This window comes from Canis lupus, chromosome 24 (assembly GCF_003254725.2).
Source record: "Canis lupus dingo isolate Sandy chromosome 24, ASM325472v2, whole genome shotgun sequence".
Lineage (NCBI taxonomy): Eukaryota > Metazoa > Chordata > Mammalia > Carnivora > Canidae > Canis > Canis lupus.
The window spans coordinates 22,243,964-22,271,088 of NC_064266.1; the positions used below are offsets into that span (position 1 = coordinate 22,243,964).

General features: G+C 46.3%; 1 protein-coding gene across 13 annotated transcripts in view; it reads left to right on the forward strand.

Annotated features, from left to right (window-relative positions):
- Window positions 1–27,125, forward strand: part of EFCAB8 (EF-hand calcium binding domain 8) — a 69,149-nt gene that overhangs the window by 30,470 nt on the left and 11,554 nt on the right. For 6 of the 13 annotated variants that reach the window (XM_025469715.3, XM_025469720.3, XM_025469723.3 and 3 more), the window contains 11 exons: window positions 3,782–3,849; window positions 4,191–4,342; window positions 5,691–5,828; window positions 6,303–6,416; window positions 7,575–7,802; window positions 8,721–8,791; window positions 9,735–9,939; window positions 10,748–10,981; window positions 12,120–12,254; window positions 20,135–20,356; window positions 20,891–21,028. In XM_025469715.3, the coding sequence (XP_025325500.3) occupies window positions 3,782–3,849; window positions 4,191–4,342; window positions 5,691–5,828; window positions 6,303–6,416; window positions 7,575–7,802; window positions 8,721–8,791; window positions 9,735–9,939; window positions 10,748–10,981; window positions 12,120–12,254; window positions 20,135–20,356; window positions 20,891–21,028 (1,705 nt within the window). Of the gene's footprint in view, window positions 1–3,781; window positions 3,850–4,190; window positions 4,343–5,690; window positions 5,829–6,302; window positions 6,417–7,574; window positions 7,803–8,720; window positions 8,792–9,734; window positions 9,940–10,747; window positions 10,982–12,064; window positions 12,255–20,134; window positions 20,357–20,890; window positions 21,029–27,125 lie in introns of all 13 variants that reach the window. The other 7 variants (XM_025469716.3, XM_025469718.3, XM_025469722.3 and 4 more) reach the window with 7 other exon arrangements.

Genomic DNA, 27,125 nt, shown 5'->3' on the forward strand with positions numbered 1-27,125 from the left:
CTCAAGCCTTCTTGCCCAATCCCCACTGTCTCACTCTGTTCTCAAGTGTCTTACTTCTATCATTTTCATGTGTACCTTTTTAAAAGTTATTTTTAAATTTTTTGGGGCACCTGGGTGGCTCTGTCATCGGTTAAACATCTGCCTTTGGCTCGGATCATGATCCACAGGGTCTTGGGATGGAGCCCTGCTCAGCTGAGAGCCTGCTTCTCCCTCTTGCTCTGTTGCTCACCCTGCTGGTGTGCTTGCTGTCTCTTGTGTGCTCTCTGTCTCTCTCTCTCCTCCCCCCACCCCTTCTCTCTCTCTCTCTGTCATAAAATCTTTAAAGAAAACAAAATTATTTTGATTTATTTATTTGTTTTAGAGAGAGAGGATGGGCAAGGGCAGAGGGAAAGGGAGAGAGAGAAGCTTAAGCAGGTTCCACATCAATGCAAGGCTCAATCTCATGACCCCAAGATCATGATCTGAGCTGAAATCAAGAGTCTGATGCTTAACGACTGAGCCACCCGGGTGCCTCTTATGTGTATCTTTCACTGTGCATTTCACAGTAGATATTTTCTCCTGAGGGATTCCCGCCCCCCCCCCCCTTGCCTTTGCTGTTTTCCTGTTTTCCTCCTGAGGCAGGTCTTTACCCCCTGGGCCCTTTGGGTCTGTGACATTTTGTTCCTGGGCAGGTTGAACCGTGAGCTGCACCCCGTCTTCTCTGGAGAGCAGCAGGAGATTGGATGCCTGTGTTGGGGGAGCAGCTGAATGAGACACAGCAGGACGACTGAGGCCATTTTGGCCCTGTCTCTGTCTGTTCCTTCCTGCCCTGGTTGTTTTCCAGAGGGAAATTCAATCCTGGGACGATAGGGCTAATTCATTCCAACTCCTCGTTTTACAGATCGGAAACTTGAGACTCGGGGGTGGGGTGGGGGGAGGAAGTGCCTGTGTTAGAGCAAAGGTTTGAATCGGGGAGCCTCATGGTTACCCAGAGTGCTCTGCACACATCCCCCTGCCAAGCCCTGGCACCAGTTGCTGGTTGGAGGGGGCCCCAGTGAAGGCCTGATGTAGTGAGGGAGCTTCAGCCTTGGCTTCTGTGCCTTGGGTGAGGCTGTGTGCTGCGATTTTACTTGGAGTTGATTTGCAGCAGGGCTCATGTCTTTGACTTTGATACCTCACGTCTGTGATATGTGTTTCATTGAGCTTCTTGTTTTATTTATGTATTGGGTCTCAGTGGCAGGTGGTTATCACAGGATCACCTCCTCCTGGCCATGAGGGTCTCCATTATCTGTCCCTGCTGCTCTCCTCATCTCACCTCTTCTACCTTCCTACTCCAGCCACACTGGTCAGCCACCTTGTGGTTTGGGCACGCTCAACTTCAGTTGTCCTGTGGGCCAACAGTGCCTTTGAATTGTTCCTTCCTGCCTGGTATGCCCTTGTTTCTTATTTGTTTTTACTTTTTAAACATTCTCATTACTAAAATTTTAAACACAGAGAAGTAGAGAAAATACTATAATACTTTAATGTCACTAGTACTGAGTCCAAGTTAATCTTCCCCCAGTTGACTCAAGCATATTTTTTTATAATTATGTTGTAAGAAATATAAACAAGTCTTTAGGTTTGGAGTACAGGAATGGCATGGTCTGATGTGCAGGAGCATCCTTCTGGCTGTTCGGCTGCAAGTGGAGTGGTCAGGTGCTGAGACGGGGGACCCCAGTGATGACGCCATTGTAACAATTCAGGCCACCTATGCTGATGGCCTGGAATCACCCAGTGGGGTGGAGATGGAGGGATTTGAGATGCATTTGGGGGACAGGTTGGAGAATGTATTTATACACATGCAAGCACGCATGCCCTTGGGGTTGTCTGCACGCAGTACACTTGCCAGCTGGCACCACTGACTGCTTGCTGCCCTCTAGTGCCAGGCCAGGACCTCTCAGCGCAGCCTCCATGGGTGGGGTCTGGCATTGTCACCCCAAACTCTGCCTCTAGAGTCAGACTCAGCCTCCAAGGCACTGTGGGCCTGAGAGCTTAGCTCCCTGGCAGCCAGCCCGAGCTAAATTTTCAGGCGCTTGCAGCCAGCAGTGAATCTGAGCAGAGGAGCAGGGTGGAGTTGTAGGAAACCTGTGCTGGGTGTGTGGACTGACTTATAGTATGTCCCCTGCTTTCCCCCTCTTCTCTTACTTCTGCCCCCACCACCAAGTCAAAGCCACCTGAACTGCTTGCCATGGCCTTCTTCTCTCTGACCTTCTGGTCCCTTCTCTGCACAGCAGCCATCTGCATACTGGTCCCCTAAAGCGACCCTGTCAAAGCAACCTGTTTATTTCCCTGCAGGACCTGCCACAATCTGTAAATGTCCGTCTCCTTTTCTCTCTGTTTATTTACTTTTCCTGCTGTTTCTCTCTGGAAGGAAAACTCCATGAAGGCAGGGACATCTCATTTATGCCCCTGGTAATCTGGAAGGGTGTAGATGCCAGGAAATCTTTGTTGCATGAGTGAGTGAATCAGCCTGAAGTAATTCCTAGTGACATTTTGGTGACCATTCTTCCAGAAGATTTCTCTGTGCATAGATGCATGGAAGGAGATGTATCTAGTTTGACAATAAATGAAATACATGTGTTTGATGTGTTCCTCTTGAAGTTTCAGTTTTTCGAGGAATCCTTCTTGTTATGGAAGGGAGAGCAGATTTGCAGTGGGAGCGTGACTGGAGGTTGAGAGACCTGCTGGGAGGCTGATGCAGACATGAAGGGGGCCTGACCTGAGCAAAGGCCAGGGCCCTGGTGGGACAAGGGCAATGAGGGTTGGGCTTAGCTGGATAATGGGAATGCTGGCGAGGGAGCCTCCAGGATGACCCCAGGCAACCAGGTTAGGCCCCCAGGGAGTGGCAGAGGAGCCAGTTCAGGGGCAATTCAGTGGAGGGCATACTGCATTAGAGGGCTGGGGAACCCTACAATGAGGGCCTCTGAATTGAGTTTTGAAGGGTAAATTTGAGTAGAAGGAGCTGACAGGTCAGGATGTATGGATAAGAGGGAACAGCATGTGCAAAGGCACAGAGCTTCCAGTACTCTTAGGCCTGACCTTCCTAAAACCCCTGCCTGGGTCACCCTGGCCCTTCTGAGCCCCATTTGGATGTACCTATTCCTTCCAGATGGAAAGATGCACCTATTCTTTTCCTGGACCACTGGTGACTGAGCCCCCTGCCTCTTCCTGCCATGCCCACCCTGGGTCTGAATCTAGATGCCCCATGCCTTTCTGCTTTCCGTATTCTCACTGTGGCATAGGGCTGATGACACTCTCTAGGGTTATGGGAGGAGTCCAGGTGATGCACGAGACAGCACCCAGCACAGAAACCAGCACAGAACAGCCAGGGGCACAGCACCTGGGAACTTCCCCTCCTCTGGCCCTTCTTTTTAAAAAGTTCGTATCATAGGTAGGAGGACGCATATCTCAGTATGGTTGAAGTGAGGATTAAGAGCACCCTTGGGATGAGGCAGATGTATTATAGTTGTCAGGAGTTGCTGCTGCTTTGGGGGTGCTCTCACCTACAGGGGAGAGGTGGGCATCTCCTCCATGGGCTTCTGGTTTTGGGCTGAGCTCCACGGCGGCCGCCCTGCCTCTGGTGCTCAGCCCTGACCCTTCTCCGGCTGCCCTGCTTGGGTGATGCTTCTCTCCCTGAGTGGAAACGTAATGGCTTCTCCCTGGCCTCCCTGTGGCCCTGACTCCAGCTCCTCTCACTCCAGCCTCGCAGGCTTCCCTGTGGCCCTCCATCCCAGCCTCCAGCCCGACCCCTTTGTTGTTGTAGGTTTTCAGTGCTGAACTTAAGAAAAGGGATTCTTTGCTTCGATTACTGCCCAGACAAGAACTTAGTGGGTAAGCGATCTTCATATTCTGCAGAAGCCGCTGCAGAAGGTGAAGGCTGCCAGGGTCATGGGGATGAATAGAGCTGAGGAGGGGGCCCTGCAGTATCCAGCCTCTGTCCGGGCTCCGCTCCTGCCACTCTGGTCCCTGCCCGTAGGTAGGTGCCTGGGGCAGTGTGGTGACATGGGCTCTGCTTGGCATGATGGTATAGGCTGTGGGGGAAGGAGCAGCAAAGGGGCAGGTTAGAACCCTAACTCCCCACCTGCCACACTTGCTTGGGGCTCAAGGCCCGGTCCTAGGAGAAGGTCCCAGCACCCACCCCCTAGTGGTTGACACCCATGTTTTGACCTCAGTGACTGGTGGCTATGACCCCCTCATCCGCCTGTGGAACCCCTTCTTCTCAAAAAAGCCTGTGTGGATGATGAAGGGGCATCAGACTTCCGTGACGCACATCCTCGTGAACAGCAAGAACAGCAGCATCCTCCTCAGCATCTCCAAGGACAAGGTGCTGCTCTCTGGAGCCGGGCTCTCCCACTCCCACTGGCTCCTGTTCCCGGCAGAGGCGCTGGCCCCTGGGTAATAATGCAGTTCGGCCAAGCCAGACGCTGGTGTTGGCAGCAGCCTGTAGCCCAGGCGGGTGGTGTGACCTCCTGGCCCCAGGAGGTCCTGGCCTAGGCACAGAGGGAGCTTCCCCAGGTGGAGTCCTGCACCCCACTGTGAGCGGTCCAGCAGAGCTGGGTTCCCATAGAACCCAGACTGGCTTCTTACCCCGTGGGCCTTTTCTGAGCCTCAGTCCCTTCATCCACAGGATGGGGGTTGAGAGGTTTAGAGGAGAACTGGGCGGTAAAGCAGCAGTGTCGCGTCTGGCACATAGGAGGTATACAATACGTGTGAGGCACTCCCCTGCCCTCCCCCTTCCCCCAGACCCAAACTCGCACCTCAGCTTTCCTGGTGACCCTTCTCCGGCTGCCCTTGCTCTCAGGGCCTGACTAGACCTTCTCTCAGTGCCTGGGGCTTCCAAGTTCAGGGCCTGTCACTTTGCTCATAGGCATTGATTGGTTCAGGGTACCACCCCATCTGCTGGGCTGCTCGAGTGTTCTGGCCAACGTGGTGATGCAGGCCAACAGCTCAAGGTTCGCTCCTTCAGGGCACATTTTTGTGTCTTTTGGGACTCAGTAGGTTGAAAGTTGTCAGGACCCTTAGGTCACTGATTGCCATGTTCCCTGACACAGCACACACTTGCTATTATCTGGAACTTTCCTGGTAGCCCCAAGAATTGGGCGTCATGGCCTTTGCTGCAGGAGCCGAGGCTGGAGGGGTGGGGGACCGGGATGGGCTGGCCCAAATCCTCACAGTAATGATAGGCAGAGGCAGGGTATGGATCAGAGTCTGGTCGATTCCAGTCCAGGCCGTTCCCTGCTTACTGCTGATGTTTCCAAGCAATGAGCATCCTGGAGGGACTTCAACTTGGGCTGAACTCAAGGAGGCTGCAACTCTGTTGGTAGCCACTGTGTGCTATGGCTAGCTTTAGTTGAGGTAGGCTGCAGGAGGAGCCTATGAGGGTCTGCAGGGGCTCATGCTGTCTTGCGTGGTCTTCGTCCTCAGGCATCGAGAGGCAGCTGCTCCAGGAGGAGGCCCTGGGGGAAGGCTCTGAATAGGGGATGCCTCAGTTTCCTCTCTGAGTATAAGAAGAGCATCTCTATTGTACGGTTGGGACGTGTGCAGTAGGCATATGTCGAAGTTCTTATGCCAGGTGCCACTGGCCCTACTCACATCCTAAGGCATCAGGTGCCCTCTGCATCCCTGAGCACCCACTCTTAGCCTCTTTGCCTGTTTCTCACCACCTTCCCTAGAATATCCGTGTGTGGGACATGCAGGACTACATATGCCTCCAGTCCTTTTCCGGGAAGCTTTTTGCCCTGGGAAACTGCCCCATCACCAGTGTCTACTTCCACAAGAATGAAGACAGTCTCATCTGTAGCACCTTTTCAGTGAGTGCTGTGTGCGAGGGAGCAAGCCCCTGCTCCTGGGCAGGAGCAGGGAGTGTATTAATTAGACATTGCCTCATCCCTCAAGGAACCTAGGAGGTAGAAGAAGAACAGAGAATGTCAGAAGAAAATCCTCCATATTGTGATGGAGATTTATGTCAGGTGCTTCTCAGAGCGCAGAGATCCTTAGCCTAGCTTTAGGCAGGGCTTGGTCAGAGAAGGCTCACTGGAGGAGGGGTCACCAGATTGAGGCTGTAAGCTTCCCAGAAGTTATGAGGGTACCTTGGATTTCCATGGAGTAGGGTTGAGAGGTATCAGTAAGCAGGCTGACAAACCAAGAGGCCTCGCTGGGGTCAGGTCCATGCGCAGTCAGGATGTCTTGATGTTGCAATTTATTGGAAGTTTTTCCCCTGGGGCCAGTCATTGGGGGCGAGCTCTTCCAACTGCCCAGCTGTCTGCCCCTCTCCTCACCTACAGATTGGGATCCTAAAAGGGTACTTGGAGACTGAGGGGCCTGGGAAACCAAGGGAGAGGACCACAACTTATAGCACACCCCTGTGCGCTGTTCTCTACAGCAAGATTTTTAAGCAGGTGAGTAGGCTGGGGCTGGTGGTCTCTCAGGTTGACAGGAGTGCCGGGTGACATAGGGCAGGACTCAGACCTCCCGATGTGTCCAGAGCTGCATCTAAGGAGCAGTCAGCACAGTGGCAGGGTGGGGGTAGGATTTATAGCTTTGAAGGTGGTGTGGGGCAGTGGCCTATGGATGAGAAGCAGCCCTGCAGAGGGGTCAGCGGCATGAGGTGGGGTGGGAGCTCCACCACTTGGCCAGAGGATCACCTTACTCCTCTGAGCCTGTGTGCTCCTGCCCCTGCCTCAGCTCAGTGCTGGACACACAGTCTTCTGTACACAGAGGGTGAGAGGGAGCACCGGGTAAGGGCTGGTGTGAGATTCTCAGTGTGGGTGCTGTTCCTGGATGTCATTAAACAGGAAAGCCCCAGTCCAGGGAAGATCGGCACCCTGGTCCTGAGTAGAGATCTCTGGGTGGGGTGGAACAACCGAGTACATGGTATGGTCCCAGAGGGGGCTCCCCTTCCCTCTTCCCACTTCCATGGGGACCCCTTTTCTGGCCTGGGCTCTGGGCAGGACAGGCTGTATCTGCTGCGGGGTGGCACGAGGCCATTTACCTCTCTGCTCTCCTCTCTCAGGCCTGCTCCTGGCACCACCATCCTGCATACCTTAGGGATCTGGGATGCTTTCAAACACTTAAAATCCCCAGCTTTTCTAGATTATTCTCAGGAGGGTTGGTCTGAAATAGGCCCACCTGTTCCTGTTGCACTGACGTGGAGTGGCCTTCCCTTGTTCTCAAGTTTCTTTCTTGGGGACAATGAGTGGCTTTCCTATTGTCACCGCCACCCCAGTATTAATGATGCTTCAGTAAATATCTTTTCTGAAGTAGAGATTATTTTCTATGGAGATTCTGATAAATGCCATTTCTGAGTTAAAGGGGATTTCACCAATATGGTTACTTCTAAAAGAGTTGCGCCAGCTGACACTGGCCTCTGCTAAAGAGCCGAGGAAGGCCTGTCTTCGAGGGCTCTTCTGGCAGCAGAAAGGCCCCAGATGCCTGTCCTCAAAGTGCTTGGTGGGGAGGTGGGGGACTGGGCTAGTTCCAGTCACGACAGGTGGACGCCACCATCAGGAGTGAGGATGCTCTCACTCTAGGAGCCCCGGCTGTGTGCTCCCCCGCAGGTGGTAAGCGGCTGCCTGAGCAGCTTGGTGAGTGTGTGGGAGATCAAGACAGGCAAGAGGATGATGGAGTTCTCTGTGACTGGCGACCAGCAAGTGGAGCTGACCACCATGTGCCTGGATGAATCCGAGCGGTGCCTGCTCACGGGTTTGCGCGACGGCACCATAAAGATGTGGAACTACACTGTGGGTGAATGCCTGCTGACCTTCCCCAACCCGGACCAGCTGGAGGTCCGTCTGGTCTGTCAGCCGGGGCCAGGGGTGCTGTGTGAGAAGTGAGGCACAGCTCTCAAGGCTCTAGGCCTCCCTTGAAGGCTGTGACCATACACTGCTTGGCTTCAGGCTTTCCTGAGCCTTTGTGTTCTCCCCTATAAAGTGAAGATAGCCAACAGTGCCTGGCTTTATTAAGGATGAGTGCTAGCTACTCTTGTCCTTTCAGTTTGTTAGCAAGCCTTACCCCGGGTATGAGAGCTTCAGATGGGATTTTTTTTTCTTTTTTAAAGATTTTATTTATTTATTCATGAGAGACACACAGAGAGAGGTGGAGACATAGGCAGAGGGAGAAGCAGGCTCCGTGCAGCCCAATTCGGGACATGATACCAGGACCCCCGGGACCATGCCCTGAACTGAAGGCAGATGCTCAACCATTGAGCCATCCTGAATGGCATTTCTAGCAGTGGGGCCAGGTGAACCACATAATCACTCCTTTTTGGGAAATGTCTGAGAGCATCATAGGGATGTGTGTCTGTGGGGGTGGCTCAAAGCAAAGCCTATAGTTCCACTTTGGACCTAAGCCCCTTACTAACTCTTATGAAAGTCCTTTAACCAACTCCAAAGGAGCCCTTGGCCAAGTTGCTAGGGATCTGAGTACTGGTCCAGGTCCTATCACTTAGTTATTTGACCTTCTAGGTCAGTAGGTATCTGCATATTAAGTGGACATGGATACCTACCCTCTCTTCCTCCTCCAAGTCTATCAAATGGGATATTGTGAGCACATTCTGAAAAATATATGGTGGTATCGCTTCTAGGGAACTCTTATCATTATGGAGAGGTTTGACTTCTTGCTTGGTATGATTAGGAAGACATGCGGGACCCAGAGCCATTTCCTCTGAGGTGCCTTAGGGCTCTGTTTTCTTTCATCTTCACTAGATTAGCGGGATTGTCCATATGAACAAAGTGTTCTACGTGACTGGATGGAGTAAGAGAATCACCTGTTTCATGTGAGTAGCAAGGGCAGCTGACTGTTCTCTACTTCACATGGGGTCCTCCATTCCTAGCTCCCCTAGTGGTTGGAAGACCAAGCAAGAAATTCATGGTGAATAACATTCAGTGCTTCATCTGCTTACCCATCCATTCCTTCATCAGTCCGTGAGGCTACCATGTTCTAGATTTTGTGCTATGTGCTGGAGATGGGTATAAACAAGAATGATGGGGTTTCTATCCTCCTAGGGGGAGGCAGATGCTAATCAAATGACTTCATTTATGATGATAAAGTCTTTTTTAAAAAAGATTTTATTTATTTATTCATGAGAGACAGAGAGAGAGAGGCAGAGATATAGGCAGGGGGAGAAGCAGTCTCTGTGGGGGACCTGATGCAGAACTCGATCCCAGGACCCTGGGATCATGCCCTGAGCTGAAGGTATATGCTCAACCACTGAGCCACCAGTGCATCCCGATGATAAAGTCTTTTGAGTGCTGTGGGGAAAAAAACGTACAACTTTCTATGGGGAGGGGATGGAAATCTGATTTAGTCTCGGGGCAGTCCGGAAAGGCTCATCTGAGGATGTAGTGGGTGGAGTGGGATCTTCTCAGTGAAGCAGCAAAGGGCTTGGGGTAGGAGGGACATTCTAGGCAGAGGGAACAGAATGTGCAAGGCCTCTTCCTTTTTAGAGGGCTTTGTTAGGGCCATGGCTTCTCTCCTTTAATCCTTACTCAGATGTCTGAACAGGGCAATTCTGGAAGATTAGTTTATATAAAGTCCCTGGGACAGAGCCTTTGTAGTTGGCACATAGTAGGCGCTTAGTAAATGAGGTCAGTGGGGCAGAGCTTCAACCTGACTGCCTTCTCCCAAGTTGCCTCCCAGAATCAAAAGGCCTTGGTGTTTCCTTCCTGTGGAGCACTGAAGGCCAAGTTCCCTGCCCTCCCCGTTCTGGCCCTCTGTAGGCTCCATAAGACCAAGCCAGTCCTCCTGTGCTACCAATGGCAGAGCTTCCACAAGGAAGATGTTCTGAGCATGGCCAAGTACCAAAACCAGTTCCTTGGGACCTCTTCCTACAATGGAGATATTCTCTTCTGGAACATCAACCTGTTCAAGCCCATCCTCAATTTCAATGCTTCTAAGAGCCCCTGGCCTTTGCTGCCCAAGAAGGTATGGTCTGTCTCGGCTATGGGTGAGAATCAGCTGGAGGGCCTAGGGCGGGCAGGAAGCATTCCTGGGAAGGGGAGGGCACGTGATGACTTTGGAGGCAGTTGGAAGCTAGATAGTTGGGTGCTAGTTTCTATAATTATTCTTGTTTGACAGACAAGGAAACTGAGGCACAGGGAGGTTAAGCATCTTGCCTGAGGTTGCACAGCTAAGAAGTGATAGGTCCAGACCCAGGCAATCTGACTGCAGAGGCTGTGCTGCTGGTCGTGTTCCTCTGTCTCTCCTTGAAGGCGGTTCCTATCTTACTCATACTGTTAATCCGGGCTCACTGAGCTCATGGGAGGGATCTAGGAAACCCACACTATCTCTGAATTATGCTATCTTTGCAGATGAAAGCTGGAAGGGGCCTTCAGGGTCACCTCATCCAGTGACTTTCCAAACATGTTGGGGAGAGATGCTCAGAGGCTACTGTAGCAGCTTCCCCTAGAGTAGTTGGGCTTTTTACCTATTTTATACTTCGGAACTTCCCTTAAGATTAAAAATGACCTCACAAATATTTGGAAACCATTGTCCATTTTACAGATGGAGAGACCTAGTCCCTCATGAGAATAGTATCTGCCTGTGGGTACTCAGGGCATTCATGGTTGGCCCCGGGACAGGGTTATGAGCTCCTGTTTGATGACTGTAAGGGTACTCGGTTTCTAGGGAGCAAGCCCTGGGGCACCTGGAGGGCCCTTACTGGGCTGAGGAGGCCCTGCATTTCTCTCTGGGACATTACAGTGTCACAGGGGTGGTTGTCTCCCTGGCATAGATCCAAGAAGTGGACAACTCCCTGGCTGAGAGCCTCCAGTCCAGCAAGCTTTGTGTGAAACATAAGGAGTGGGCGTACAAACCATCAACGCAGCCCCTGGGCCCCAGAGCCAGGGCTGTAGCCAATGCCAACCTGCAACGGAACCTGATGTCAGCTCCCCCAGTGATGAAGCGCCCCAGAGACAAGGAGCCAGAAAAGCCCATGCCCCCGCAGGTGGGAGCGGAGGTGAGGCAGGTGACTACCCTCATTTGCTAGCTACCTGTGTGCCTATTGTGTGTTTGTGTCCTTATATGGAGCAGTTGATGGAGGGTTCATCAACTTGCTTTGAGCCTTGCAGTGAGGCAGGCCACCTCCCTGGTTAGATTCACCATATGCACCCCACTCTGCTGCCTCAAGCCTGGGCATGCTCCTTTCTTAGAGCATGGCCAGTACCAGACTGCAGTATTTACAAGCTCAGGGGCCAGACCTGGAGGGCAGACCACCCAAAGAACCTGGAATCAACCATAGGCTAGTTGCTGGGGCTACTTTTTCAGTCTCCCAGCAGGTGTGACTTGGCGCAGATGAGCCACTGGGGCCTGCCTACTTCTGCCGCTGAGCCTCATCTCTCTGGAAACCAGGCTTCAGGGGTCTGAGGCCCAAGTAGAGGCAAACTACTTCCCTTTCCCTCTGACCTCTCATCTCTGCCCCAGGATTAATGCTGGGGCAGCCTTGACTGATGATCCCATTGTGAGGGGGTAGGGAGAGAGGGGGATTTGGCTTCTGCAGTGAGTACAATATCTCTTGTGTGGGGCCAGGGGAGCCCATCAGACTGCTTCAGCCCTTGAAGCCTGATTCCCATTCCTGGAAACTGAGGTTTGAAAGAGAGTTCCCTCCCCTGCCCCCCACACCCTTCCACCAACACATGACACTTGTCAGGAGTAGGCAGAGTAGACCTGGAGCCCACGTGGCCTGCTCCAGCAGGTTCTACTCTAAGGTGCTCACACTACACTACTACAGGATGCTCGGAGCACCTCTGGAGTATCGGGGCTGCACCACTGCACTAACATCTTCTAGAGCAACCCTAACCCTCTCCTTTGACCAGCGGTCTCTTCCAGGACAAGGCTGGGGTGGGGGTGTACTCTAAAGGCAAACTCAAGTCTCTACCCTGAGAATGGAAGCTTCTGGTTACTTAAAATGGAGACTCCCCAGCGCTGGAGTGTCTTTACTGCAGAATCCTTTACATACTTGGCTGGGCCTTTTGCAGGGCAGTGGATCTACTGAGGAGGGCTGGGCTGGCTGTACTTCCAGCATCTGCCTCTGGTCTCTGTTCCCCCACAGGGTAGGGAGACACTCCCTCACCATGATGATCTGGGAGGCCCATTTTTCTTTCCAGAAACATGTCAGTTCACAAAGCCCCAAGCTGTTAAGAATGCCCCATGGCAAACAGTCCATCATCAGAGACGCTCAAAGGAAAAGAGGGGAATTCCAGAAGAAGATACTACTGCAATCCAACACATCGGTGGAGAAGGTGAGCCACGTGTAGGCAGGGTCTGGTCTGTGAGCTGGGCATGAACAGTCGGGTTGGGCTGGGAAGGGCAGGGCCGACAAGCCTAGGGGGCCAGCCTGATTCTCCCCAGGACCTGGAGAGGCGTAGTGGAGGTGAAGGTACCATTCAGGATTCTGGCTTGAGGGCTGCTGTGGTGGGGGTGTGGGGAAGCTCCTTGGGTGTGCATGGAGGGCTGTCAAGAGTCCACTTCTGGTTGGTGGGCTGGACTGGGAAGTAGGAGAAACAGCATTGCCAGAACCCACTATTAAAATGCCCTTCTGAGCTCTAGTAGGGTGTTTTGTACAGCATGTGAGTAGGGATTGGGTCATCTCTGTTCTCCCTCTTGCACCTTTCCCCTCACTGACCCTGGGTGCCCCACACTGTGTTGTCACCACTAGATGAAGTCATCACTAAGGTCCCTTCTAGTTTTTATCCACAAAGATAACAGTAATTCAGAGACTACTTGGGTTCCCTAAGTCCCTACCAGGGGCCTAGTGAAAATACACATCATAGTTGTGTCAGGGTGTGGCAGGACTGCCCCCTTTCCCAGCTCTAGGACACTGGGGACCTAGGAATAGGGGAGCAGTGCCCTGCAGAGCTGGGTCCTGCAGTGGTGGAGTGGAGAGCTGTGAGTGGTTGGACTGTCTGTCCTCCAGATTCTGAACGTACTTCTGTCTCTTTTAGAAACTGCCTTGGGGTGCCTGCCTGGCTCAGTTGGTAGAGCATGCAATTTTTGATCTCGGGTTGTTAGTTCGAGTCTCACATGAGATGTAGAGATTACTTAAAAAAAAAAAAAGCCTTAAAAGAAAAAAAAATTTCAAAGTAGTAACACTAGTTGGTTAAAAAAAAGAAAATAAAAGAAATGTGTATAAAGCAAAATATAAAGGTCCTAAACATGTCTCATTCACCCCACCCCACCCAATAAAACAGTAGCAGCCACAGTCACTTCTAGTGGATTGGTGAACTGGGTTTGCCTTTATCCTTTTTATTTTTAGACCAGTGATATGAAATTATAGTTATGTCCTACCATGTACTTTTTAGAAATTTAACTATGTGGCATGGAGATGTTTTCATATCAGTAATTTAGATTCATCTTATTCTTTTGTTAACTTGTCTTATTCTTTGTAATAATTGCAGAGTGCCCGTAGTTTGAATGTGTCACAAACGATTAAGCCAGCCTTCTCTTGATAGACATGTAGGTTAATTCCAATTAACTTTGATGAGCAGCTCTGCATTGAATGTCCTTGTATATATGCTTCTGTGCACTTTTGTAAGTGCACTGAAAGGATGGATTCCTGGAAACAATTGCTCAAAAGATCCTATCCCTTTCAGCCTCTGAGTCTGACCAAAGTAGATGACTCAAAGTCTGACCTTTGGCTGTGACCTAGTCCCATCAGGGCACAGACAGTTATTCATTGAGTGTTTACCACATGCCAGGCTCTGGGGGTGGCAGCAGGGAATAAAAGAAACAAAAACCTGTGCCCTCATGGAGCTGACTTCTAGTTGGGGTGAGACAATTAACCAGCAAGTAAAATAAACGGTAGGTCATGGGTGAGTAAATACAGTGGAGATCCAGAAAACTGAGGCTAGAGTAGGGAGGATGGCAAGGGAGATGGAGAGGTGTGGCTGTTTGCATAGGGTGGTCAGGGAGGGCTTCACAGAGGAGGTGGCATTTTCAGAGTTTGAAGCTCTAGTTATTTGGAAGGATGGTGAAGCAGGCAGAGGGAGCAGCGGGTGCAAAGGCCTCACAGGAGAGCTTATTTGAAATGTTCAATAAAGAGCACTTCTCTCTCTCTCTCTAATTAGAATATGGTACATGTCCTTCATTAAAACTGAAAACTTCAAGCCTTACAGGAGTGTATAAAATAAAAGAATGACTTGCCTTCTTCCTCAATCTCCAGGGGTAACTAGTTTTAAGGCATGTGGTATCCTCATAGATGCCTTTCTGTGCATACACAAGTACATACATATATGAAAATATATGTGTTCCTATAAATATTTTTTAGCCAAATAGTATCCTCTTATTTATACGCTACTCTGCAGGTTGCTCTTTTTCATCGACACCTCATGACATCTCTTCCTGCAGTATCTGTGGAGCCCTGGCCTCTCTTTTACTAGCTACATGGCATTTTGGTATATGCTATGCCTGACCTGTCCAGGCTGGCCCACTGTTTCTGCTAGAGGGGTAGATTTATAGGCTCTGCCTTTATAGCAACATTGGATCCTTTATAGCTTAAACATTTACATGAATTATTTTTCTTTCTCAAACAGCCCTGGTGGGTACGTATTATTACTATTCCCATTTTATAGATAGAGACTGGGGCTCAATGAGGTGAAGTGACTTGTGCAAGATTCTCATTGTCAGAAAATAATTGAGCCAAGGCCTGATTCCAGATCTGTTGGTTTTCAAAGTCTGTGTCCTTGACTCTTTGTCCTGCTACCATTGGGAATTCCTTGGGCTTTTTATCTGGACTGGTGATCTGTGTGTAATATACATATTTCTAAAGATTTTATTTATTTATTCATGAGAGACACAGAGAGAGAGAGAGAGAGGCAGAGACATAGGCAGAGGGAGAAGCAGGCTCCCCATGGTAAGCCTGATGTGGGACTTGATCCCAGGACCCCAGGATTACACCCTGAGCCAAAGGCAGATGCTCAACCACTGAGCCACCTAGTGCCCCAATCTGTGTGTAATATGATTTGTGTCATGAACCTTGACAAGAATCTTTGGAGATTGCATGCAAAGGGCTGAATGTCTATTGGTGAAATTTCAGGCACTGTGGTTTGTGTGTGTGCACATGTCCTGTGCAAGGCTGGTCCACATCTGATGTTGACCTTGCTTCCTGGCTTCTAAGTGCTCTGTCTTGTACCTCCACTGTTTCTGAAACAGCAAAGTCCTTTCCCTCTGGGGAATTGGGTGGCAGACAGAGTGGAATGTCTCAGGATGGTGCCCTGGAGAGGGTCCCGCTTGGTCCAAGCCTTTCCCTAGTGGATGAAAGTCAGGTGGACGGGGTAAAATGGGGAGTTTTACCTGGCAGGCTTCCTGCAACCATTTCTGTCTGGCCCTTGGAGGGAGATAAGGACATAGATCCAGGTGCAGCTGTGTCTCTTATGGTCTGTAGATAAAGGCCCAGTCCTTGACCCTCTCCTTTGCAGTGAGGGACGAGATGGGTGGGGAGTAGCAAACCCCTCCTAGAGGCATGAAGCCCAGCCCAGGTGTAGCTTGAGCTTCTTCTGCAGGGGTCCCAGGTAGACCTTTAGTTGCCCTGCTATTGAGAGCTGTCTGGGACCCCTGGGATGGGTGAGGCTGGAACACCAACCTCAATCCAGAAGCTCTTTCCAAATTGGGCAGGAGACTCTCTTCAAAGTCTCCGGGGCCACGTGCAGAGCACAAAAAGAATAGTGTTGCTTACCTGCCTTCCAACCCCACGGATCCTGCTCAGTCCTGCCCAGGGCAGGGCATCCTACTGTGTCCACTCCAGACACTGGCCACAGCCCTGACTATGTCCTCCTGCAGACCCATGGCCCTCTCTGAGCCTGCAGCAGTCTCTGGCCATCATGTACCTTCAGTCTGCCTGTTCAAGCTGTCCCAGGGGTGGTGCAGGAAGGATTGGGAAGGAAGCCTCAACTTTCCCCAATTCAGAAATGGGAGATCTTGGTGGCACATCATTTTGGTGAATCCTGTGTTGGTATGAGGAATCACATTTTATGAGAATACTTAATGATCTGGAGTCACCTTATGACAAAATTATCTTTTTTTAAAAATTTTTATTTATTTATGATAGAGAGAGAGAGAGAGAGAGAGAGGCAGAGACACAGGCAGAGGGAGAAGCAGGCTCCATGCACTGGGAGCCCGACGTGGGATTCGATCCCGGGTCTCCAGGATCGCGCCCTGGGCCAAAGGCAGGCGCCAAACCGCTGTGCCACCCAGGGATCCCCAAAATTATCTTTAAAAATGATAAATAGGGGATCCCTGGGTGGCTCAGCAGTTTAGCGCCTGCCTTTGGCCCAGGGCGCGATCCTGGAGTCCCGGGATGGAGTCCCACGTCGGGCTCCCGGCATGGAGCCTGCCTCTCCCTCCTCCTGTGTCTCTGCCTCTCTCTCTCTCTCTCTCTTTATGTCTATCATAAATAAATAAATATTTAAAAAAATAAAAATAAAAATGATAAATAATGATTACAATAAAAAATTAAGTGTGCCTGTTTGAGATTTATTTTTATATGCTTATTTGCTATATATACACACAGGTGTGTATGGGTTTTTTTTTTTTAAGATTTTATTTACTTATTCATGAGAGACACAGAGAGATAGAGAGGCACAGACACAGGCAGAGGGAGAAGCAGGCTCCATGCAGGCAGCCCGACGCGGGACTCGATCCCTGGTCTCCAGGATCACACCCCAGGGCCAAAGGCAGCGCTAAACCTCTGAGCCACCCGGGCTGCCTGTGGTTTTGGTTTTTAAACAAGATTGAGAACATTTGAGACTACAATCCAGCTATTTGCTTTTTTATTTTTTAAACCTAGCAGTGTAGAGCGGACAACTTTTCCTCTCTGTACTTATAAATCTATCTACTCCATTCTTATTAATGGCTTTATACAGAGGGCCAATCTTTGCTTTTTTGAACCTAAAACTTGCATAACTTGGTAGGCATACCTTATGAAAAATAACACAAAATTATGAATAAAAAACTCGATACAAAGGTGAAAATTTATTTAGAATGAGAAAAGAAATGACAATTCTAAAACTTATAGCTGACAATTATAACAGTCATCACATGTTGCTAATCCCTCCCTTGGAAGGGCTTTGAACTTGAGCTTGAGTTTTGCCTTAAGCTTTATGAACTTCACTGGCAGCCTACCCCCGGCTTCAGTACTTTTCTTTGGATTTGCCATGACTTATTTAATGAATGCCCAAATGATAGACATTTAACTTGTTCTTAGTTTTTTGCTATTATAAACAATGGTGCAACTGAGATCCTCATAGATTTGTCTATGCAGTTATGCTAGATTTTCCAGAAGTGGGATTGATGGATCACCAAATGAGCACAATTTATATTTTGATGGATGAAGCCAATTTGGTCTCTAAGAAGGCCGTGATGAACTGCCCTCCCTCCAATAGTGTGTGCATCTACCTTTGTCCTTACACTAAGTCAGTAATGGATACTAGCCTTTTCTTAATTTCTGCCAGTCTGGTAGGTAGAAATTTTTCTAAAAAATATCTCTTTATTTGTAATACTGAGCTTTCTATATGTTTGTTAGACATTTATCTTTTCTTTCTTTCTTCCTTCCTTCCTTCCTTCCTTCCTTCCTTCCTTCCTTCCTTCCTTCCTTCCTTCCTTCCTTCTTTCAGAGAGTGTGGGCATGTGCATGAGTGTGGGGGGCAGGGGCAAAAGGGGAGGCAGAGAGAGAGAGTGGTTTTTTTTTTTTTAAAGATTTTATTTATTTATTCATGAGACACACACACACACACACACAGAGGCAGAGACAGACAGAGGGAGAAGCAGGATCCATGCAGGGAGCCCGATGTGGGACTTGATCCTGGGTCTCCAGGATCACGCCCTGGGCTGAAGGCAGATGCCCAACCGCTGAGCCACCCAGGCGTCCCAAGAGAGTTTTAAGCAGACTCCATGCCGAGCACAGAACCCACCCCGGGGCTTGATCCCATGACCCTGAGATCATAACCTGAGCCGAAATCAAGAGTCGGACATTTAACCAACTGAGCCACCCAGGTGCCCCTAGACGTTTGTATTTTTTCAATAAATTAAACATTCACTCATATCCTTTGTCCGTTGTTTTTCACATTAATTTCCTAGAGCTCCTTAAATGCTTTGGAAATGAATCCTTTGCTTGTTGTGTGTGTGTGTGTGTGTGTGTGTGTGTGTATATATATATATTTTTTTTTTTTGCCTGTTGTATATTTGCAGATACTTTTACCTCATCTGCCTTTGTGCTATCACACTGAGGTTTTAGTTTTTATCTAGCTTTCTTTATTATTTTCCTTTGTGACACTAGAAAAAGTCATTGTTTATCTCAAGATCACAGAAAAGTTTGTTATATTTTCTCCTGGATACTTTTTTTAAAAAAAGATTTTATTTATTTATTCATGAGAGACACACACACACAGAGAAACAGAGACATAGGCAGAGGGAGAAGCAGGCTCCACGCGGGGAGCCCGATGTGGGACTCGATCCCCAGGACTCCAGCATCACGCCCTGAGCCAGAAGGCAGACGCTTAACCGCTGAGCCACCCAGGCGTCCCTCTCCTGGATACTTTTAAAAAGATTTTATTTATTTACTCATGAGAGACACAGAGAAGCAGACATAGGCAGAGGGAGAAGCAGGCTCCCTGCGGGGAGCCCGATATGGGACTTTATCCCAGGGTCCTGAGATCATGCCTGAGCCAAGAGGCAGATGCTCAACCACTGAGCCACCCAGGTACCCCCTCTCCTGGACATTTATAATTGTGTCTCTATTGAGTCATCTTTCTGTCCCATCTGAGTAGTTTTGTGTATGGCGTGATGTATGAATCCAAAAATTTTTTTCTAAATTAATAGCCAGTTTTTCAAATGCCATTTATGGCGTAGTTTCTCTTTTCTCCACTGACTTGAGAGTCTATCATTCTTATATAGTATTAGAGTCTTCTATAATCTGTTTCTGGGATCTCTCTTCTTCCATGAGTATTTTTGTCTATTCTTGCATGTATATTTCATAATTTAAAAAATTTTTTATTTAAATTCAGTTTGCCAACATATAACACCCAGTGCTCATCTCATCTTGTGCCCTCCTTAGTGCCCTTCACCTAGTTACCCTATCCTCTCACTTACTTCCCCTTCTGTGTATTTCATAATTTTAAAGTGATAAAAGTCTTTATAGACAATGCATTAAAATCTTCATGGAGATTATTTCTGGGTATTGGGATTCTGTGGATGATTTTAATTTCTTCTCATCTGTCTGTGCTATCCACATTTTGCACTGCATGCAAGTATACTTGCATAAAGTGGGGAAATGCCTGCCCTTTGTCTTTGGTTTAGAGACTCCTGGTTCTGTGGCCCTGGCACCTGGGCCAACAGGAAGCAGGTTAATTTTGTTTTGGACATGTATGATGATAGAGGGATAATCAAGAGTTTTTGTTGTAGGTGAAGTGTTTTGGAACACATAAGCCACCACACTGTAATTTTTTTAAGCTTTATTTGTTTAGGAGAGAACGAGCAAGCAGGGAGAGAGGAACAGAGAGAGTCTGAAGCAGACTCCTTGCTGAGCACAGAGCCCAAAGTGGGTCTTGATTTTACAACATTGAGATTATGACACTGTGAGATCACAACCTGAGCCAAAACCAAGAATTGGTTGCTTAGCCCGCTGCACCACTCAGGCACCCCAAACCACACTGTAATTTCTGACATAGCAGGAATGGGGCAGAAGGGGAGAGCCTCAAGTGGATTCCCCGCTGATCATGGAGCCTGACTCAGAGCTCAATCTCAAGATCCTGAGATCATGACCTGAGCCAATATCATGAGGCCACTTAACCAACTAAGCCACCCAGGTACCCCTTGTATGTCTTTTTTCAATAAACATTCACTGATCATGTACCACATGTCAGGCGCCATTACAGTTACTGAGGATAAAATAATGAACAAAAAAAGACACAAATCCTTGTGCTCATGAAGCTCATAGTGCACCAGAGCATTCCTTGGTTTCAGCTAAGAAGGAAGAGTGGTAGATGGTCAGCATTCTCACCGGGCATCTAGGAAAGTGCGGAACTGGGAGGGGGTGGTGACCTACCCAGGGCCCTCGGCACCACATGACAGTGGCCAGGGCGAGTCCCAGCTCACAGCACTGCTGAGTGGGCCTGCTTCTTTCCCACAGATAATCTTCCTGCAGACCAGGCCTCGCCTGCCACACATAGCTGCCCTGCTGAGCAGCTGCATCGATGGCTACATCTATGCCTGGTCCATCCACGGGAGCGGAGGCCTGTTGGGGAAGTTCCCTGTGGACTTCAAAAACCAGGGGGATGTGGGTGTGGGTGCCATGGCCACGGATGAGAAAGACTTGATCCTTGTCACAGGAGATTGTAAAGGGCACATCAAGGTGAGGAAGAACTGGTTTGAGATTGAGGGGCTGGCACCAGCCAAACTGTGGCCACATCTTTGCTGCATGTGGCGCCAGCCTAGTCCCTACTTCCCTGGGTACTGGTTTCATTCATACAACAGTGGACAGTAGAAGTCATCTTCTGCTCTGGTGAGCCCAGGAAATGAGTGAGGACATGGCTCCAAAGGGCCCTCCAACAAGCCTCTCCCAGTGGGTCCCCTGCAAAATTGTTCTCTTCCTGCAACCCCTCACCCCCAGCTGTGCATCTCTGCAATTAGGTGTCTCAGGAGCTGACTTCATGCGTCGTGGTGAGACGTGAGGCTAGAGTGTCTTGTCATATCCTCTCTGCATGCCCACAAAGGGGTCTGGCCTAGGAGATGCCCAGGGCCCCTTCTGACCCTGAGCATCTGGGTATTTCAGAGGTGTGAATGTTCACACCTCAGAGTGAAGAGAAATAGAGTGGGAGGGGCCCACAGTGTGAGTTGGTGTTGGGGTCATGGGGCGTTGGGCCACTAACCCCCACTTTATGCCTAGATTTGGGACATCGAGGATTATTGCATGTTCACCGACAAGATACCACTTCAACCCAGAGGGACAAACAAGTTCCAATTCTTAATTCCTGAGCAGGTCCAGATCAACCTGCCACACTACATCCCCTTGAAGGAGAAGGAGGTAGGAAGATTACCAGGGGAATTGGAGCCACACTATTGAGCTGGGGCCAAGGTTCTCTCCCTGAGGTTCTGAGTCTTTCATGTTTCCTGTTCAAGGTAGTCTGGTTGATGTAGAAAAGCTTTTAGCCAGAAGTCACCATTAACCAGTAAAACACAAGTATACACACACCAAATATACCCACGTGAATACACACACACATGTAGCCATGTATCCCTAGCCACCCCTTCCGTGGGCTTTAATTTTTCCAATGAGGGTCCTGAGGTCATGAATTCTTTTTAAAATAAAGAAAATATTTGGGATACCTGGCTGGCTTAGTCAGTACAGCATGTGACTCTTGATCTCAGGGTGGTGAGTTTGAGCCTCACATTAGGTGTAGAGATTACTTAAAAAATAAAATCCTTTAAAAAATAATGAAAATACATATATATTTTGTTGAGTAGGTAATATATTTACGTAGTCCAAAAATCACTTAATATTTCCCTAATAACGAATGAAGTCGAGCACCTTTTCCTTGGTTATCAGGAAAATGCAAATTAAGACCATAGTGTGATACCACTACACACCCACCAGAATGACTAAGACTAAAAACATAGGCAATACCAAATGTTGGCAAGGATCAACTGGAATTTCCACTGCTGGCAGGAATGTAGATTGGCATAATCCTTTTGGGGAACTGTTGGGCAGTAACTGCTAGACCTGAATATATGTCTACACTATGATCCATCAATTCCACTTTTAGGTTTATACCTAAGAGAAGCCTCTGCTCTGAAAGATAATGAATAAGAACATTTGATAGAATTACCATTTGTAATAACTCTACATTTGCAACAACCCACATGCCCATCAGTGGAAACTGAAAAAATAAATTGCACTGTACATACTGTATGGAACAATATCCAGCATTAGAAATGAATTATTTGCAACTTATTACAAAGTGGGTTATTATTTGAACAATATAAGTGAAAGAAGACAGAAGACATATTGTAAGTTTTATAGTTCCATCTATATAAAATACAAAAAACAGATAAAACAGACGTACCCTATTAGAAATGATTATTTTTGTGTGGGGCATGGAGTAGCTGGAAGGAGTCAGGTGGGGGGCTTTGTGGACTGACGATGCTCTGTTGCATAATCTGGGTCTGGTCATGCAGTTGTGTTCAGTTTGTAAAAATTTACTCTGGCATTTTTCTGTATGTATATTATATATCGATGAAGATTTTAAAACTCAGGAGATGCAAAAAGGCTTATAGTGAGAACACTTACTCTTGCTTCTGCCCGACCCCCCAAAATAGTTCTTGTTTCACTTCTATTGATTTTTTGTTATTCCTCCAGTATTTATTTATGCAAACAGAAGTGCAGAAAGTCCTTTCCTCCTTATTTTTATGTAATGGTAGCAGGTCATATGCACTGGTACTCATCTTGCTTTTCTTATTCCATAATGTATCTTGGAAATCTTTGCATATGATTACACTATTCTCTATAGCTGTGTAATAAGCCATAGGATATATTAATTATATAATTCCCTTTGAAGGGAAACTGAGGTTGTTTTCAATCTTTTGTTCTTAAATGAAAGTGAGTAGTGCATGTTATTTCATATGCGTGAAAAATATGTCTGAAGGATAAACTCCTGGAAGTGAGATTTCTAGGTCAGAGAGTTGTATGTGTTTGCAGTTTTGAAAGCCATCTTACAGTCTTATGTGCCTTTTGAATCTCTGCACAAAGATATTATGTCTGGTCTGGTTTTAGTAAGAAGGAAATTTCACTGCATTCAAATCTGTTGGCAACCAGTCACTCATAGGTTCAATATATGAGGCATCTGTAATATTAATGCAATCATTTTAGTAACAGCAAGAAGTGTCATTTATTTATTGCTTACTGTGTCTCAAGAATTGTGATAAGTACTTTCATGTATTCTCTCACTGACTCTCCATAATAGCTCTGTGAGGGAGTTGTTACTTTTCAGATAAGGAAGATAAAACTGAAGACCTGGGTAAGTTCACATGACTGTCAGTGCTGGACCTGGGAGTAAACCCAAGTAAACTCAAGAACTTGTGCTCCTGACCATGTTAGAATATATTTTAAACATATTTGGATTATATTGTATGTAACTAGAATTTCTTCTAGTTAATTCTAGATTCTAGAATCTAATTCTAATCCTATCTAATTCTAGATAATTCTTCTAGAATTATCAAACATTCTTAAAATCAGACTTTCTAATGGTTAAGTCATATTTCACTTTAGAGAGGTACAATCATTTATTTAACTTATTGTCGGACATTAGAACAGTTTTAAATTTTTTATTAGCAAAAAAGTTGTCAGAAAATGGATTAATTCTTAGAAAGATATGAACTACCAGAGTGCGCTCAAAGAGAAATAGAAAATCTAAAGAAATTGAAAATTTGAATATTGTCTATAAAGAGATTGAATTAGTAATAAAACTTTCCACAAAGAAAAGCCCAGGTACAGATGGTTGTATTGGTGAATTCTACCAAGTAATTAAAGCGGAATCATTGTCAATTCTTTAAGAAGTCTTGCCAGAGTTTTCCAAGAGGCCAATATTATCTTGATTCTCTAACAAGACAAGGACATCACAAGAAAATAAAACTACATCTCTTATTAATATAGATGCAAATATCATCAATAAAATACTAGCAAATTGAATCCAGCAACATATGAAAAGGATTACACATCTTGACCAAGTGAGACTTCCCAAGAATGCAAGGTTGATTTAATACCCCAAATCAATTAATGTAACACATTTTATTACATGAATAAAGAATAAAAGACACAATCATCTTGATAGATGCAGAAATAGCACTTGACAAAATCCAACATCCTTTCCTGATAAAAACATTCAATTAACAAGGAGTAGAAGGGGGCAGCCCCAGTGGCTTAGTGGTTTAGTGCCGCCTTCAGCCCGGGGTGTGACCGGGGATCGAGTCCCGCGTCGGGCTCCCTGCGTGGAGTCTGCTTATCCCTCTGCCTGTGTGGGTCTGTGCCTCCCTCTCTCTGTGTGTGTGTCTCTCGTGAATAAATAAATAAAATCTTAAAAAAAAAAAAAAACAAGGAGTAAAAGGAAACTTTCTCAACTTGCCAAATTCCACCTGCAAAAAACAGCTACTATCATACTTAATGATGAAAGATTAAACTCTTTCCTCCTAAGATCAGGAACAAGACAAGGATGTCTGCCCTTGCCACTATTACTAATGTTTTACTGGAAGGTGAATTTGGCAAGAAAATGAAATAAAAGGCATCCAGCTTACAATAGCATCAAAAAATTATTTAGGAATGAATTTACAAAAGTCATGTAAAATTTGTACTGTGAAAACTTCAAAACACTGTTGTTAGGTCAATGAAATACAATTAGGAGTGGAAAAATAACTCTCACATTTCTGGTCAATTGATTTTTGATAAAGGTGCCAAATCAAATGAAGGGAAGAATAGTCCTTTTAAACAAATGATGCTGGGAAAACTGAATATCCACATCAAAAGAATGAACATATAACACAGAGAAAAACATATCTTATAGCATACACAAAAATTAACTTCAGTGGTCATGGACCTAAATGGAAGAGTTAAAATTATAAAACTCTTAGAAGGAAGCATAGGGAGAAATTTGCATGACTCTGAGTTAGGCAGTATTTCTTAAGTATGACACCAAAACCACAAGCAACAAAAGGAACAAATAAATTGAATTTTGTCAAATTTAAAAACTTTCAGCCTGCAAAAGATTCCATTAAGAAAGGGAAAAGATGACATATAGAATGGGAGAAAACATTTGCAAATCATATGTGTGATAGGGGACTAGTATCCAGACTATTCAAAGAATTCTTACACATCGACCATAAAAAGACAAATAACCCAATTAAAAATGGGCAAAAGGGGCAGCCCCGGTGGCGCAGCGGTTTAGTGCCGCCTGCAGCCTGAGGTGTGATCCTGGAGACCCGGGATGGAGTCCCGCATCGGGCTTCCGGCATGGGGCCTGCTTCTCCCTCTGCCTGTGCCTCTTTCTCGCTCTCTCTGAATGAATAAATAAATAAATCTTAAAAAAAAAAAAAACGGGCAAAGGATCTACATAGACATTTCTTCAAGAAGATATGCAAATCCCAATAAGTATATGAAAAGATGCTGAACATCACTAGCCATTAGGGAAATTCATATCAAAACCATAATGAGATCCCATGAGTGTGAACTCATTAGAATGTTTGTAGATAATAAATGTTGGCTAAGATGTGGGTAAATTGGAACTCTCGTACATTGCTGGTAAGGACACGGTGCTACAGCCGCTTTGGAAAACAGTTTAACAGTTAAAGTTAAACGTAGAGTTACCGCATGACCCAGCAATTTCACCTCTAAACATACAACCAAGAGAAATGAAGATATGTCCACACAAAATCTTATATACAGATGCTTATAGCAGCATTCATTGGAATAGCCAAGAAGTGAAAACTACCACATGTTCACAATGGATGAATGGAATAAAGTAATGAAGTACTGATACAGGCTACAACATGATATACCTTGAAAACATGCTAAGTGAAAGAAGCCAGTCACAAAAGACCGCATATTGTCTGATACCATTTACACCAACTGTGGGGTGATGAAATCGTGTAAAATTGATCATGGTGGTGGTTGCAAACTCTATGAATATACGAAAAACCACTGAAGTGAGCACTGTAAGTGGGTAAATTGTATGTGACTTATATTGCAATAAAGCTGTGTTTAAAAGCTGTAAAAATGATAGAGCACTTTTTTCCCCTACAAATCTTTTTGTTGTTGTTGTTTGTAGTTCTTTATCTGCATGTCTGGTAACTTGTCTCATGGAAATAGTATGTAAAACAATATAAATCTTTCCAAGGCCTTTAATGTATACTGCAAAACTGCACTCCAGGAAGCTTATAGAGTTTTGCACTTCTAATATTTTGCTTTATCCTTGCCAGGATAAAATATTTATTATTAGCAGTATTCATCTGAGTGGGGGTTCCTGGGGTTGATAGAATGCCTTGCTTATAGAAGGCATTAAATAGATAAATATTTGAAGTGAAAAAAAACTTTTGGCTGATTTTTAGATGCAAATTATTTCCTTTGATTTTAATGAAGATATCTTTGCTTATTAGTGATGTTGACATCTTATTTTATTGGCCATGTATAGTTTTGTGAATGATCTCTTCATGTACTCTGCCTATTTTTCTTTTGTCATAACTATCTTTTGTAAGTAATGTATGATCACTTTAAAACATATTTAAAATATTAAATTATCATATGTATTGCCGATATTGCCCCCCAACAGGTCATTTGCCTTTTAATTTTATTTATGACTATTTTGAAATTGCAACTTTATTTTGTGTCAATTTTTCTTCCCATTGTGGTATTTCCCATTTCTCTCACTTTCTTATTAAGAGGTAAGCTAAATGTTCATTCACATTTTCTTTTAGATGTTTTACATTTCGTTAAAAAGAATTCTTTGACCCTTTTAGTGTTTCTTTAGTTGTTTTTTTTTTAAGTAAAATTTTTTTTTATACTGGAGGGTATTATGCTGAATGAAATAAGTCAATCAGAGAAGGACAAAAATTATATGGTCTCATTCATTTGGGGAATATAAAAAATAGTGAAAGGGAATAAAGGGGAAAGGAGAGAAAATGAGTGGGAAATACCAGAGAGGGAGACAGAACATGAGAGACTTCTAACTCTGGGAAATGAACAAGGGGTGGTGGAAAGGGAGGTGGGCGGGGGGTGTGGGTGACTGGGTGACAGGCACTGAGGGGGGCACTTGATGGGATGAGCACTGGGTGTTATGGTATATGTTAGCAAATTGAACTCCAATAAATAAATAAATAAATAAATAAATAAATAATAAATAAATAAATAATAAATAAATAAATAAGATTAAACAAAGGAGGCTCCATGCCCAACATGGGGCTCGAACTCCAGACCCTGAAATCAAGAGTCACATGTTCTGCCAAATGAGCCAGCCAGGCACCCTAGTGTTTCTTTATTTTTAAGAAACACAACAATGATTTAAGTTTCTCTTGATAGTTTATCAGATATTCCAGCACTGTTTATGAGTCATCTCTCTATTACCACAGGTTTTCCTGCC